At 46.7% G+C, this 15576-nt stretch overlaps 1 protein-coding gene across 3 annotated transcripts; it reads left to right on the top strand.

Moving 5' to 3' along the window:
• The first annotated feature begins 12 nt into the window (after positions 1–12).
• LOC136746468 (protein POLR1D) lies at positions 13–7725 on the top strand. 3 transcript variants are annotated; one of them, XM_066698976.1, is made up of 3 exons: positions 13–247; positions 3919–3993; positions 5887–7725. In XM_066698976.1, the coding sequence occupies exons 1-3, from the start codon at positions 177–179 to the stop codon at positions 6224–6226; spliced, it is 486 nt and encodes a 161-aa protein (XP_066555073.1). In that variant the 5' UTR covers positions 13–176; the 3' UTR covers positions 6227–7725. The 3 variants fall into 3 exon arrangements, with proteins under 3 accessions (XP_066555073.1, XP_066555074.1, XP_066555075.1); XM_066698977.1 differs by lacking the exon at positions 13–247 and adding an exon at positions 427–537; XM_066698978.1 differs by lacking the exon at positions 13–247 and adding an exon at positions 544–677.
• Positions 7726–15576: the final 7851 nt, after the last annotated feature.

The raw sequence follows: 15576 nt of genomic DNA, 5'->3' as shown, positions 1-15576 counted from the left end.
CCCCGGCCCAGTGCGCACCGGAGAGGGGCGGGCCCGCATGATGTCAAGGCAGCAGCGGGCGGCCTGCTCGCTCTGGAGCTGCCTGACTCAAAGACGACCCAAAGCCGGTCCGGGTGCCTTCCTCCCCGCTGATCGATGAAGAAGATCAGTCGCCCCTGCGCGGTGACGGGGCGCACATGGCCGCGGAGCTGCCTGTTATCACAGCTCCACCGGAATGTTTTAACCGTCAGTGGCGTTTGAAGTCTAGGTGAATGGCTGAGCTGAAATGTCTTCAGGAACATAATCTAAAACTCCAGCCCTTCGTATGAGTATAGTGTATTTTAGGTTATTTACAAATATAAAAAATAGACCCACGTTTCTCTTTTATTACAGTTCATTTGATTAACATTGTGGCCGATGCAGTCAGGCACTTGCGAAGGGGGCACATCGCGGGGGTCCTTGTGGTCCTAGCAGCTCCTGTTTCGGAAGTTGTAGTACGCACGGGTTTTCTCTTCTATAGGAGTGTGATGTGATGGCGGAGGAAAAGGACCTGGAGAGGTTAGTATAGCATGGGAAGGTGGTTATATCTCGCAGTGATAGCATCGTGTGGTGATTGATATTATAATGCCAATTCTTTGCTGTGTCTGGCGTTAACTGTGTTCGTGATCGCGCTGTACTGGCAACGGACTAGTCGAAAGGTTGGTGTGAGACGCCGCTAACACAGCCAAACTTACAGATAATGATGTGATTTACATTTATCAGCACGACACTGCAACTTACTATTTAATCATTAGCCAAATATGCATGCATACACATTACACTGCGATAATATACACACGGCATTTCTTAGTTGTCATTTTGCACCTTCCTCCGTTGTCATGTGCCCGTCTGAATCAGCGACAGGTGTTTTCACGTTTAGGCCGAACCTGTGTGCTGGGCACTGGAGTGGAGGTACCGTTGTGCTTCTGCTGACAGGACAGGCTGCTTCTCTCAGTCACTTCACCAGGGGGGGAAGAGGCTTCATTCGCTACTATAGGCCTGTATAACATATTAAACCCGTTAGCATGAAGACAACCCCGGATCATGCTGTGTGAGACAATATGAGTTCTATATTCTTAAATATTTGTCATTGATAGTGTCCTACTGTGAAACAAGAATGCTTGCATGCTTGTACATGTAGCTGTCTGCTAAAACATGTAAAATAATCCTTCCTTTTTTCTGTATTTAATGTAAAACAACATAATCTGAACCATTCCATTCCATGTTGACGGGGCCTTGGTGTGAGGCTCTGTCTTTTATCTGGTTTTAAAAAGGGAGGACTGTGGGTATTGACTGTTTAAGCAGTGCAACTCAGCCACAGGTGTCCGCATACCTTGCAAAAACATCCTCCACAGCACACCTGGAGAGCGCATGCTGCTGACTCAAACAGAGCTGCCTGTCGCTGTGTATACAGGGGCCAAAGATACAGAAGCAAAAACTCCTATTATTCATTTTTCATTGCAAATTAAGCTCCTGTGATGGATTAGCGATCATTGTAATTATCCCACATTCCTGACTTTTTAATGATTCAACAGCTCAGTGTAAAGTAGTTGACAGCTTGCCAGCCTAGAATAGTGAGTAGCTGGGAGACATCACAGCAGTACGGTAAAGTACAATGTGTGGTTTGTTTTTTTAAACCTGCCTGTATGTAGGCGTGAGATAATATTTACTGGCATTCCCATAAGCCTGCTGTCTGTACTGTATTTACAATGCTTTTACCAAGGCTAGAGCTGCTTGCAATTTTTAAAGTGGGAATTGACTGCATCTGGCTTAGAAGTATTGGTAGAAATTCAAAAGGAAACCCTAAAGATCTGTCTTCACCAGCTGTATCTGCACTGCCTACCGCAGACACCGGTTCACAGCACTGCAATACTGTTACCGCGCCATCTTGTGATTTCAGTTGACCACTTGGTTGGGTGTTACAGCTAGCATGCATATCACCTTCTCTCTTCCACAGTTTTAAATGCTGACATCTACTTTAATTTGTTAATGCATTTAAAGGAAGAAATATGTGGATCACGAAGACTAGGGGAATGATGCAGTGCTTGAAGGTGTAAACTGTGTTGTTTGCGTGTCAGTGCCCTGGTGGTTGCAGCTGGTTAAGAATGACCTCCCCCGAGGTTGCACCTTGGGGGCTGGCCTTGTACAGACCAGGACACCTTCTTCCTGGACAGGGACTGACAGCTGAGGGGCGGGGCTTGTGTGTGTTCCTAGCAGTTGTTGTTTGCTATGATTGATGTGCGATGTGGAGGGCAGCAGAAGTCCAGCTGGCTGTCCAGAGGGAGGTGTTCCAGGGACCAGTGTCCAGCTCACTCTGGTTTCAAGTTATCTCACTCAGCCGAGCACTATCCATCCTCTGGCCAGGCTGCTCAGCTCCTTATATTATTATTATTATTATTATTATTATTAATAATAATAATATTTATTTTTTGGCAGACGCCCTTATCCAGGGTGACTTAGAAAATAAAAGTGCAATACAAAGTGCAATAATACAGTGCAGTTCAAATTCCAATTACAAATTCCAATTTACATATTAGTGCAATTCAAACCATAATACGTTTTACAAATTCCAATTTACACAAGTGTATACAATATACGAGGTCTTACATCCTGGATTGTGAAAGTCGAGTGCAGACAAGATGTTTGGTCACAGTCAAGGGCCAAGGGAAAGGGAGCATAGGGGAAATCAAAATAACAATGTGTACTAGTAACGCAAGGCAAGTAGTATGATCAAACATTGTAAAGTGCAATCTTACAGGAGAATGAATGTCTGAATAGATGCGTCTTGAGTATCGCTGGAAGGAGGTCAGGGACTGTGCTGTTTTGACTTCAGTGGGCAGGTCGTTCCACCACTTAAGGGCCAGGGATGAGAAGGAGCGGCTCTGGAGGAAGGGGAGTGGAGAGGAGGCAGAGTTAGTCTTCTGGCACCGGAAGACCGTAGTGGTCTAAAGGGGATGTATGGAGAGACGAGGGTCTGCAGGTAACTCAGTGCAGTCTGTTCGAGACAGCAGTAGGTGAGGGTCAGTGTCTTGAACTGAATGCGTGCCGCTATCGGGAGCCAGTGGAGGGAGTGCAGCAGTGGAGTAGCGTGTGCGAATCGTGGCAGAGAGAATACCAGACGAGCCGCAGAGTTCTGGATGAGCTGGAGCGGCGGGTAGTAGTTGCAGGCAGGCTGGCCAGGAGGGAGTTGCATTAGTCCGGGCATGAGAAGACCAGGGACTGGATGCACAGCTGAGTCAAGTCGGAAGGGTCGGATTCACTGTATGTTGCTCAGGAAGAATCTGCAGGTGCGTGTCAGCGTGGTGATGTGCTGAGTGTAGGAGAGCATGGGATCGAGGGTGACTCCTAGGTTCTTAGTGGAAGAAGAAGAAGGAGAGAGTGTCATGGATTCCAAGGGGGATTGAGATGGAGAGATCAGCAGAAGGTGAGGAAGAGGGGGGAAAAGAGGATATCAGATTTGGAGAGGTTGAGCTTGAGGTGGTGCGAGTGCATTCAGGCAGAGATAGCAGACAAACAGGAAGAGACGCGAGAGGGGATGAGAGTGTCCTGTGGTGAAGAAAAAAACTAAAACTAAAATAAACACCATTCATTTTCCTCACAAAACAATCAGACCATCTATTCCAGAGAGCTGATTTGCTCTGCTGAAAATGCCTGTATTTGTGGTTTCGTACTGTGACATGAAAACATTGGATCATGTCAGTTTCTTTGCGTAATATTGATGATCATGTAGTGCCCAGTCTCCCCAGAGCTCTGTAAGTGATCTGCCATGTTCTTCGCTGGTTGCCCTCCTGTGGTTATAGCATTATGGTGACTGGCAGTGATTTATCAAAGGTAAAGTCTGCTGAACGCCCAGAAACAAGTTCCTAAAAGCTCTTTCTCTGTGTTTCCATCCCTGTGCAGGAGAGCAGTGGAGGAGCTCCTCAATGAAGCGAAACGAGGAAAGATCCGTGCAGAGACCATGGGCCCGGCCGGCTGGTGAGTGGAGGCGCTATTGGGGGGTTGAATGGAGGGCTTGTCTAATACACTACCTCCCCACACATAAGTGGAAAACAACTCCTTTACGGTCAGGAAATCTACCAGAAAATGTTGAACAGCCAGGAAGGACTCCTCAATTAGATCCTAAATTTAGGTCTGTAATAATAATAAATCAAGACTGTTACATTTTTCAAGAACACAGATGTACATTGTTAGTTTGCAATAACGTTTTAAGTGGATAAATGTGTTAAGTCATAATACAACTAACAAAAGAGTGCAGTGTCTTGGTATCATCTTGTATGGTGCACCGCTAGATTTCATGCATAAAATCAAGACCAGTTCCACAACTGCTGGACTCAGGGAATTGTCCAGGCCTTGCATGTGAGGCAGGAGTTTGTGTTTTTTTCCTTTGATTGTCAGTAGCTAGCATCACTGAGCAGGGGGGTGATGTAATATTCATACTGGCTGCTGTGTTAGTCTCCGGTTCAAGAAACCCCTTGCGCTGTGGGAGTGCCTGTCAGAGCTGCAGCACCACACACAGACATGCCGCCCTCCAAACCCGCCTGTTTTACTTAACACGCTTATTTATTGATTGACCTCTTTTTTGCAGTTTGTTTATACTTTATTAGTATTCTTCTTCTTCGTCTTCATATTTATTTTTTTAGCAGACTTTCTTTCTGCACTCCACCTCCCAGTGTGGAAAATGGAGCTGTTTGTGTTGCACAGGGAGCAAACGCAGGCCTCCAGCGCTGTCCCCAGCCGCTCTCGTGTGTTCAGCTGTCAGCGATGCAGTTTCTCCAGTACTGAGAGCTGCGGCATACTCGGTGCACTGTGAGAAACGAGTGGTCTCCGTGGCGGTCACAGTTGAGCAGTATTACTGGGCTGTAAGTAAAGAGCCACACCACGCTCAGTGCTCTGAACTAGGAAAGCCTTCTGTGCTTTCCTACAGTCCATTTATCAGCTCCAGAGATGCTGGCTGGAGCCGTTCCCTGACTGAGCAGGGGCTGGGGGAGGCAGAGGGCAAGAAGGGGACCCTGTACTGTAGCAGATCTGAGGGAAGCCCTCTGTCCCTCTCCCTGTATCAGGGCTGTATTTAGGAAAGAAATCAGGAGACTCTTCTCTGAACACTGTCTGCTGACTCCTTGGGATCATTAGAAAAATAAATTAAAAACCAGTTTGATGAGATTCTCAGATCTTCCCTCCTGGGGCCGGTTGTACTAACGAGATCAAACATTCACATCATACCCAAGCTTCATGGAGAGGGATCATAGAGATGCGCTGTATGCAGCAGATCGGCTCCGGTGATGCGATGGTTTGATCCGATTATTGAGCTGCGGCGCGGGGACTAGGGGAGTGACGGCATGATTTGTGTCACAGTGTAGAGCAGAGGTTCGAATGGCGGAGCTCCCAACAGGAGGAGGCTTTACATGAATCGGTAAAAGGAAGGGGTGGGAACGTTTAAAACAAGTTCAGATGTTGTTTATAGTTTTAGTTCTGGACTGAGAACATGAGTAGAAATTATGACCGCTGTCAATAATATCGTTTTAATGAAATATTGATTCAGATGTATTATTTAATCTAATTATACAAAGATAATATTATCCACACTAACTGGGATTATACATATAAACTATAGTGCCTAATTAGTGAACAATTGACATTTTACATACCTATACTGTCCTTGGACCTGGGATCGGATCAGTGTAGTACAGCTGGCCCCTGGAGTGACGAGTGAGCTCCTTTGAATTTAGAAGCGTTGCAGTTTTCTTACCCTGTTCGCACATTGCTTGTGTCAGGCGGACATGCTGACAGTGTGTGTAGGGGTCTTGTGCCAATACTCGTGTGTGTGGCGTCTCCGTCTCTGAGCATCACGCTGTGCTGTCTGTCTCCCAGGATGAAGTGCCCCCTGCGCGGCGCCAACAAGAGGTTCCTGATGAACACGCTGCGGAACACCGTGTCACCGGGCCACTCACCCCAGCGCCAGGGTGGCACGGCCATGCCTGAGCATTGCACATCCTGGAGACGGCGGGAGGAAGAGGACGAGGAGGAGGATCGGGGAGCGCGCTTCCGCCCCTCCACTCACAGGCAGGGACGGCATGGCAGCCAACACCGATCCCGCTCCCCCACCAGACACAGGGACTCCCGACACAGCCCTCCCCCACGGCCCTCCCGACGCAGGGCCACGGACAGCCCCCACACGCCCCCGGCCCGTGAGCACGCTGCCCGCAACTGAGCGGCGGTCACGGACACGCAGGATGGACAGCTGCGTGGATCGCACGGGGCAGAGCTGGGTCCGTGGCGCTGGCGGGCTGCGTGTGTGAACTGCACCAGAGCCCTCCGGATTCTCAGGCCTTCCCCTATACAGCATGCCTGATGCTGTGCGCACACAGTTTTGTTTACAATGCATTTCTTAAATTTATTTATATACTTTATTTTTGTATCAATTCTCAGTCAGTTCTAAGAGGACTCGGGTGAATGTGCGGCTACGAGAGTCCCAGCAGTGGGGGATGAGCAGGACCTAAGCCTGAGGACTACTGGGAAAAGATTAGGGTGGGGGGATCAGGGGGTCCGTAGGCAGGGATAGAGTACATGCTGGCGTATTGGGTCTACCTGCCCCTACTGTGTGGAGAGGAGACTGCCAGTGTATAGTGTACTGAGAGAAGTGGGGTTGGGTGGATGTATGAGCCACTAGCAGTGCAGTGACCTTATCCAGTAGACAGATTTATTTAATCTCAAGTCAGTTTCCATCAGAAATGCAATAATGAAACGCAGTAAAAACAGGTACCACAAGATGCTGAAAGTTCCATTTGTTTAACAGATTTATTGTCTTGCCGCGCCCAGTGTCTATATCTCGCGGTCAGCGCCTCGTTCTGAGTGCCGTGCTGGTGTTGGAGCTGCCTGGTTTAGCTGGTGTCCGCCCCCGAGTGCCCAGGTACACTGTGTCTCTGAAATCTGTGTCAAGGATTCTCACTGCTGCTCAAGCATCCTTCAGCCTTCTGTCATTGTCTTCTGTTAGGTTAATGAGAGAAATGTTCTGTTGGGAATTATATATTTATATATATTACTATACAAATAAACCGTGTTAAGCCACACACATTCTGCTGTGGCAGTTCAGCATCTCTCTGACTGTGAAATGGCTGAAAATTAATTGGTTTTATTCCTTTTCTTTCTTCTGTTGTTTGAGCAGATAAGTGTTCCAGATTGTTGTGTAACTGCCAGTGCAGTTGTTCACTTGTTCCCCCATTAAACATTGATTTAAAAATAGCTGGATGACAGTGTTATTTGTCAGTTAGTGGATTATATAACCACTTTGTAATAATAGCTTTTAAACAGCGTCCTGTAACCTTCTTATTCAATAAAGCAAATAGGAACACTTAAAAAAATATAACTACAGAGGTGTAGCTTGTGCTTGTTCCCTGTACACGGGCATCAAGAGCCTTTAGTTCAGTTGTGTCTCAAGGCTAAACGCAGTCTCCACAGAGCAGAGCTGCCGGCCCATATCACTGTTGACTGTGGACTGCACACCAGTCCTCGCTGCCCTGCAGTCCAGCCCGGGAACACCAGCGCACATCTGGACTGAATCCTGGATGAATGTCTGGGGATACAGGAGAATCTTGATAGGTCACAGAGTTGAGATTGTTTTTTATTGTGGAGTAAAGGGTGTGAAATGTGAGTTGAATTCCGTTTCTGTTAAAAAAATAATAAATTAAGTTTATTAACTTACTAAAACTAGTTTAAAGTTTTTGTGTCTCTCTTTTCTATATTGACTGTACTGTTGGGGGATTTTTTGATTGTTATTTCTCCTATTATAAACTCCTAATATTTTGTCTAAACCTTTCTTAAGCAGCATAGAAAAAACAGTTTCTTCTCTCCATGTCTGCACTGTACTGTACTGTGCTCTTTCTATACTTTCTATACTCCTTTTCCCTTGAGTGTCAGTGCCTGTGGAGGTAATTTTCCCTGTCCAGGAATCTTCTCTCCTGCTGGATACGACCACTGTCTGTGTCCTGAATGTCACTGAGAAGAGTGATGACTGCTGCCTTTGAAGGCTGGCTGTCCAGAACCAGCTGCTCAGGAGCTGGGCCTGACAATCTCCCAGTAATTTACTAATTATTGGCCGATGAGGGTGAGTGATGCAACTGTAACGCTCAAGTCTATTAAACAACTTCAGCTGGAGCTTGATTTGCCGAGCTCTGCATTCGGAAAACCCAGCTTTGGTGCAGCCCATGCGTGGAGACGAGCATCGGTGTGGAGCTGCATCCGCTCTCTCCTTCTGGATACAGATCTCTACATCAGAATGAAGCAATTAGGCCGTGCAATTAGAAACCGTCCAGTGTAATGTGACAAGTACAGTTTAATTAAATGTAATAATTTATGGGAGCCTTCAAAGGCAACCTAATATTTACACTACCCCAGCACAGTGGTTGTTACATATTAAATCATGATCTGAGCGTTAATTATGGTAATTGGTAGTGATGTCTAACATCCAGAGTAAGCATTTCAATTAAGTTATCTGAACGGAAGCATTTTCTAAGTAAAGCGTGAGGCTTGAAAACTGGATTGTGTGTAGTAGACATAAAGTAGCTGAGGTGTACAGAGGTTAAGGATGTAAAGCTAAATTCAGCTCAAAGCTGCAGGGGATGGATGCTCTGCTTTTTCCAATGCCTTCATCTCATTTGTGGGCTTGTTTCCTTTAATGATTGTAGTCATTGGATGTTTTTAAAAAGATATATAATTTATATATTAAATCCTGTATTTTGTTTTATTAATGTACTTAGCTAGTGTTGTTATCAATCATTGTGTACTCTTGAGTTTTTTAATTATAGTTATTGATATTTTATAACATTTAGTTGTAAATTCTGTATTTAAAGCGCTTTGCTCTACCCTGAGAATGAGAAGCGCTCTATAAATAAAGGATTTATATTATTATTGTTGTTGTTGTACTGATCTGAGGACAGATTGCATGCGGCCATCAGCAGTTTCCTGGGAGTATCTGCCTCACTTTCCAAGATCGGTGCTGTCTTCAGTGAAAGGGAACCACTTGGGGCCACATCTTGTAAATATAACGTCAGGATTTTGCTATGTTGTTACTGGGCTTTGGGGATTCCTGAGTGGAGTTACATGTTCTTTAGTACCAGAGCAGTTAAAGCCAGGAGAAATAAACTCTTAACCCGTGCTCTGACGGTTACTTCAGTGCAGCAAAGCATTTTGAAGAACAAAGCATTTCCCAGACAAATACTTCAGAAAGATGGACACACACACAAAAAAAAAGAAACACGCCCTTGCGAGACACTGGCTGGGATTCTACAAACTTATAAAATCAAGTGGATTCAAACAAGCAGATGGACAAATGTGCAAACAGGAAGAGAGAGAGATGGTAAAGCAGAAGTGTTTATTATTGTGTGCTTCTAGCCTGTCCATGTGTCTTCTGACAGTTTAGTGTGCAATGGCTGATCCTCGTTAGGACGGGGGGGGGGGGGGGGGGTTAATACTCGTTAGGCCTGGGAGAGGAGAGCCACTCTCCCTCTCTCTGTCTCTCTCTTTCCCCCATGAATAAAATTCCTGTCTTTATCACAGTATTTTTGTTGTGTGCAGTTGTTACAAAGTTGCACAATGATCATGAAATCTCTCCCGAAAACGTGTTAACAAAGAGCGGTTTGTGGGTTTTTCAGATCAGTGGGATAATGCAGCCGGGGGGGGGCTTTCCCCTGAACACAAAGCATCTCCTCTCTATTTGTCCAGCAGCCCGGCTTCAGAGGAGGAATTTCTGTTCATCCTCTTTAAAACGCCTCTTAATGATGTAACTTTATCCACTGTTTGGACAGCAGCTCGCACTTCTATACCTTCAGCAGGCTCTCAGGCCCAGCAGCTCTGCTTGTGCGCACTTTGAATAAACGGTCTCCAGAAATGTGATTTATTAGCACAGACACTGGAGGAAAATGGCCTTTAAATTCAGTTTAGGTACAATGGAAAAGTGTTGTATTGTTCCTTTCCCCCCCCTCTCTCAGATTACATATGAACACCCTGTAAATGAGCACAGATGCAGAGTCGGTCCTTGTTTCCGCAATTCCTTATACTGTAATTTAATTTGTTCGTTAATTGAAGGCGTGTTTTTACATGGACAGTGGAGTGATGGAGATGTGAATATCCACTGGGTTCCTGAGTTCCCAGAGCATCTTCAGAAGTCTGTGCTGATGGAAAGGGTCTCCCTCGGGAGAACAAAGCAGGAGAGCTGCTGCCGTAAATAAACACGCGTGAATGATGGGGTTTGCAGCTCCGTGACGTGCCTCTGCGTGTTGATAATCACTGCCTTTAGTCTCCCGAAATGACCCCTGTGATAAAGGAGCTTTATTCCCCAGGACACAAAAAGGCTGCCCTCATCAAAGCCACTGGGAGTGTCTGCAGTGCATTGACTTCAGCAGGGTAATGTGTGGATCCCCAGATAAAGCCCTGGGAGCAGGTGACTGCCGCCGCCCAGACTCCCTCTTTCACTGGGCTGAGCAGCGTGAAGAGGAGGAGGACGAGGAGGAGTGACCGTGGCCACATGAAATGGAATGAGTTTCAGCTGCGCACAGACATACACACTCACATACATACACACAGACACACATACATACTCACAGACACACGCATATACACCGATCAGCCATAACATTATGACCGCTGACAGGTGAAGTGAATAACACTGATAATCTTGTTATCATGGCACCTGTCAGTGGGTGGGATATATTACGCAGCAAGTGAACATTTTGTCCTCAAAGTTGATGGTGTTAGAAGCAGGAAAAATGGGCAAGCGTAAGGATCTGAGTGACTGTGACAAGGGCCAAATTGTGATGGCTAGACGACTGGGTCAGAGCATCTCCAAAACTGCAGCTCTTGTGGGGTGTTCCCGGTCTGCAGTGGTCAGTACCTATCAAAAGTGGTCCAAGAAAGGAAAAGCGGTGAACCGGCGACAGGGTCATGGGTGGCTGAGGCTCATTGATGCACGTGGGGAGTGAAGGCTGGCCCGTGTGGTCCGATCCAACAGACGAGCTACTGTAGCTCAAATTGCTGAAAAAGTTAATGCTGGTTCTGATAAAAAGGTGTCAGAATACATAGTGCATCGCAGTTTGTTGCGTATGGGGCTGCGTAGCCGCAGACCAGTCAAGGTGCCCATGCTGACTCCTGTCCACTGCCGAAAACGCCTACAATGGGCACGTGAGCATCAGAACTGGGCCACGGAGCAATGGAAGAAGGTGGCCTGGTCTGATGAATCACACGTTCAAGGTGTTGACTTGGCCTCCAAATTCCCCAGATCTCAATCCAATCGAGCATCTGTGGGATGTGCTGGACAAACAAGTCCGATCCATGGAGGCCCCACCTCGCAACTTACAGGACTTAAAGGATCTGCTGCTAACGTCTTGGTGCCAGATACCACAGCACACCTTCAGAGGTCTAGTGGAGTCCAGCAAAAGGGGGACCTACACAATATTAGGCAGGTGGTCATAATGTTATGGCTCATCGGTGTACATACATACATACATACAGACAGACACACATATATACAAACACATATATACATACACATTGAAACGCACACACACACACTCACATATTCATACACATACATACACAGAGACGCATACATATTCATTCACACACACAGACTCGTATATACATACATGCACACACTTATACAGTACTGTGCAAAAGTTTTATGCAAAAAATGCTGTAAAGTAAGAATGCTTTCAAAAATAGACATGTTAATAGATTATATTTATCAATTAACAATCTAAATCAAATCCATATTTAGTGTGACCACCCTTTGCCTTCAAAACAGCATCAATTCTTCTAGGTACACTTCACAATGTCAGGGATTTTTCAGGCATAAAGTCAGGTGTGTGATTAAACAATTATTCCAAACAGGTGCTAATGATCATCAATTCAATATGTAGGTTGAAACACAATCATTAATTGAAACAGAAACAGCTGTGTAGGAGGAATGGGTGAGGAATGGGTGAGGAACAGCAACAAGACACAAGGTAGTTATACTGCATCAGCAAGGTCTCTCCCAGGCAGACATTTCAAGGCAGACCGGGGTTTCCAGATGTGCTGTCCAAGCTCTTTTGAAGAAGCACAAAGAAACGGGCAACTTGGAGGACCGTAGACACAGTGGACGGCCAAGGAAACTTACTGCAGCAGATGAAAGACACATCATGCTTACTTCCCTTCACAATCAGAAGATGTTCAACAGTGCCATCAGCTCAGAATTGGCAGAAAACAGTGGGACCCTGGTACACCCATCTACTGTCTGGAGAAGTCTGGTCAGAAGTGACCTTCATGGAAGACTTGCAGCCAAAAAAACATACCTCTGATGTGGAAACAAGGCCAAGCGACTCAACTATGAATGAAAACGCAGGAGCTGGGGTGCAGAAAAATGGCAGCAGGTGCTCTGGACTGATGAGTCAAAATTAGAAATATTTGGCCGTAGCAGAATATGGGGCTGTATGGCCCCACAGAGCCCTTATCTCAACAGGGATTACATGAGAGACGGAAGCAACTGAGGCTGCCAAAATCCACAGAAGAACCAAGGTTAGTTCTCCAAGATGTTTGGGCCAACCTACCTGCCGAGTTCCTTAAAACTGTGCAAGTGTACCTAGAAGAACTGATGCTGTTGTGAAGGCAAAGGGTGGTCACAGCAAATATTGATTTGATGTAGATTTTACATTCTTACTTTACAGCATTTTTCACACCTGCCTAAAACTTTTGCACAGTACTGTACACACATAGATACATACGCACACACATACATAAACATACAGCACACACACTCACACATACATGTACAGACACGCATATAAACACAAATATAGACATACATGTACACATTCACACACTCACATATTCAGGCACGCATACATTCACAGAGACAGAGCTATTAATTTATGCATGCATGCACACACACTCATACATTCACATACAAACACATATATACATACATGCACACATACATACATACATACATACACTCACACACACATACGCACACACACTCGCACACATACATATACATCCACACACATACCAAGGTTACACACACATACACACTCACACCCAACCAGACCAGCTGAACTCCAATGTAAGGACAGAGAGGGGGTTGGGGGGGCAGCTGTCTGAGCGCAGTGGCGGGCGGTTCTGGAGGATGAAGCAGGCTGGCTGTCAGAGCAGCGCGGAGGCTGAACCCTCGCCCTGCCGCGCTCCTGCCTGTGCTGTGGCTGCCGTAGTGCCGGCTGGGTGGTCTTCAGCCCACCGCCCCATCAGACAGAGCTGATGCCCATCCACACTGCAGCTGAGACCCCTGTGACCTGGCCCAGCACAGCTCTCATCCCAGGACCCCCGCGCTCTCTATCTCTCTCTCTCACTCCCTCTCTGTCCTGTCTGTTGTCCCTTTTTTCACTACTGCGTTTGTGGGATTATATAAATGAGCCGTTAAAAATGTAAATCTTCATAGACAGGGAAATAATGCTGGTGTTGAAACACGTCACCGCGCTGGGAGCTCATACAGTACTGAGAAAACATGGCAAAACAAAGGCCGAGGAAAACAAGATGGGACAAATAAGCGCACTGGCCCATACATTGACTCACACACTGACACACACACATTGACTCACACTGCTACACACACACTGGCCCATACTTTGACTCACACACTGCTACACACATTTATACACACTTCGACACATACTGACACACACTGACCCACATGTTGACTCACACACACAACGCTGACAAAGTCACTAGCAAACGTACTGGTAAATACACTGACATGCGCACACACACACACGCACACACACACACACTCACACACTCATTAAAGCCATGGGCTGGTGTCTATGGCAACAAGTGGGAAGCAGAAGAAATGGCGCATCGCAGCATTGCGTCAGGCAGGGCCAGGCCAGCACGCCTCCCCCCCCACCCCCATCTCTTTTCTTTTCTGTTTTTGTTTTGTTGGAAAAGAACAAATATGTAAAGAAAACAAAATGATGATAATGAACTTGAGTCAACATCATTCACGCACAAAGCAGGGGGATACAGAGAGGGAACGACGGAGGGAGAAAGAGAGAGCAGGGGGAATGAGGGGGGGGGGCTCTGTTTCTCCACATGCATTGCAGGTGCCCAGACAATCAGCTCCCCCCCCCCGAGCGCCCCCACCTCGAAGTTCAATTCCGCCCCCTCCCTGCATCCCACCGGGCCATCACAGGGAACGCTGGTCCGGCCCCGAGCCCTGAAACGGACCAGCGTCGCACACCAACAGCACCCAATTCTGTCCGGCATTCATTTCAGAGTATTTTGGAATGAAGAATACAATGTGACAAAAAAAAAGAATGAAAAGAACAGAAATGTGGTTCCGGAACACAGGGTTGTGTGATGCTGCCTTTGCATTTGTGTGGGAAAAATCAGTTCAGCTGAACCCAGCCGTTAACCTCGAGTCTCACCCCTTTAGAGAAAGCGGGAGCTCAGGCAGGTCAGCAGAGCCATCGGAGGATGGCGGCTCCGCAGAGGGAGGCTGGGGAAAGCCAACAGGCAATCGCCACAGAAATAAGAAATTAATGGCAACCTTACGATTCAAGCCTGCGTGTCATGTGGAGCGAGCCACAGCGGAGTGAGCGGCGCAGGCGTGAATGGGCGCACTCATTAATAAATGTCACATGATGGCGCGCTGAAAAGGCAAGTCTGTCATAGTGCCGTCAGCAGCTGTTATGTTGAACAAAATGGAAACAAATGGGTATTATTTTATAGTGAAATGCACAATCTCAGCCCTAACAAGCCCAGTGTCCCCGGCACCCCCGTGTCACAGGAGCGGCAGTCTCCAGTAGAGGGCTTGACTGCATAGGAAACGGTTCTCCCTGCGCTCGGCCTAGCGCACTGACAAGAGAGCTGGCAATGTTTGTGTTACTATGGCAATAGCAAAAGAGGAAGGCCTTTTCTTCTGTGCTCATCTCTGCATGTAGCCACGGGCTCCCCCTGAATAGGCTGCATCTGCAAAAAGTTTTAACACGGTACTCAGATAAAGAAAAGGGTCCCCAAAATGGTCAGTGACCCGTTTCAAAAAAATGTAGCAAATTTTAAACTGGAGAACCAGGGAGCAGGGCCATTTCGCACAGGTTACGTCATAATGCGAACAGAAAAGGATAAAAGGCTGGTGGAGGCCATAGCTGTCAAATATTGAGGGAAAAAAGGCAGAAGCAGATGACAGCTTTAATGTGGATGTAAGGAGGAAAGTCAGAGATGTGTCAGAAAGTTGCTGGTGAATGAATGAGGGGGAAAAAACACAAAACCCCCCACAAAAACAGAGGAACAAAAGACGGCCAAAAAAACAATACAATCCATAGAGATTTGGGAAGAAAAGAAGACATTCGGTTATGAAAATCCTTAAAACCTTTGATGCGTATGCAAATGACTGGAGCCGGCTCCGAACATGCACATTTCTCACTGCGTTTAAACCTCGCCGGCGCAGAGCAGCTGCACTGAGGCGGGTTCAGTCCTGGAACCCGAGCGCGGCGGGAGGAAGGCAGTGATGAGGGTATGCTGGCCAGGTGTGCT

Source organism: Amia ocellicauda, chromosome 3, assembly GCF_036373705.1.
Source record: "Amia ocellicauda isolate fAmiCal2 chromosome 3, fAmiCal2.hap1, whole genome shotgun sequence".
NCBI classification, from domain to species: Eukaryota; Metazoa; Chordata; class Actinopteri; order Amiiformes; family Amiidae; genus Amia; species Amia ocellicauda.
The sequence above is the reverse complement of the archived record's forward strand: the minus strand, read 5'-3'. Positions and strand labels throughout refer to the sequence as shown.

Excerpts from the sequence above, each read along its gene's own strand:
- LOC136746468 (XM_066698976.1), top strand. The coding sequence starts at position 177 with ATGGCCGCGGAGCTGCCTGTTATCACAGCTCCACCGGAATGTTTTAAC. Across the intron at positions 248-3,918 it reads CAGTGGCGTTTGAAGTCTAG|GAGAGCAGTGGAGGAGCTCC; the intron begins GTGAATGGCTGA and ends ATCCCTGTGCAG. Across the intron at positions 3,994-5,886 it reads ACCATGGGCCCGGCCGGCTG|GATGAAGTGCCCCCTGCGCG; the intron begins GTGAGTGGAGGC and ends TCTGTCTCCCAG.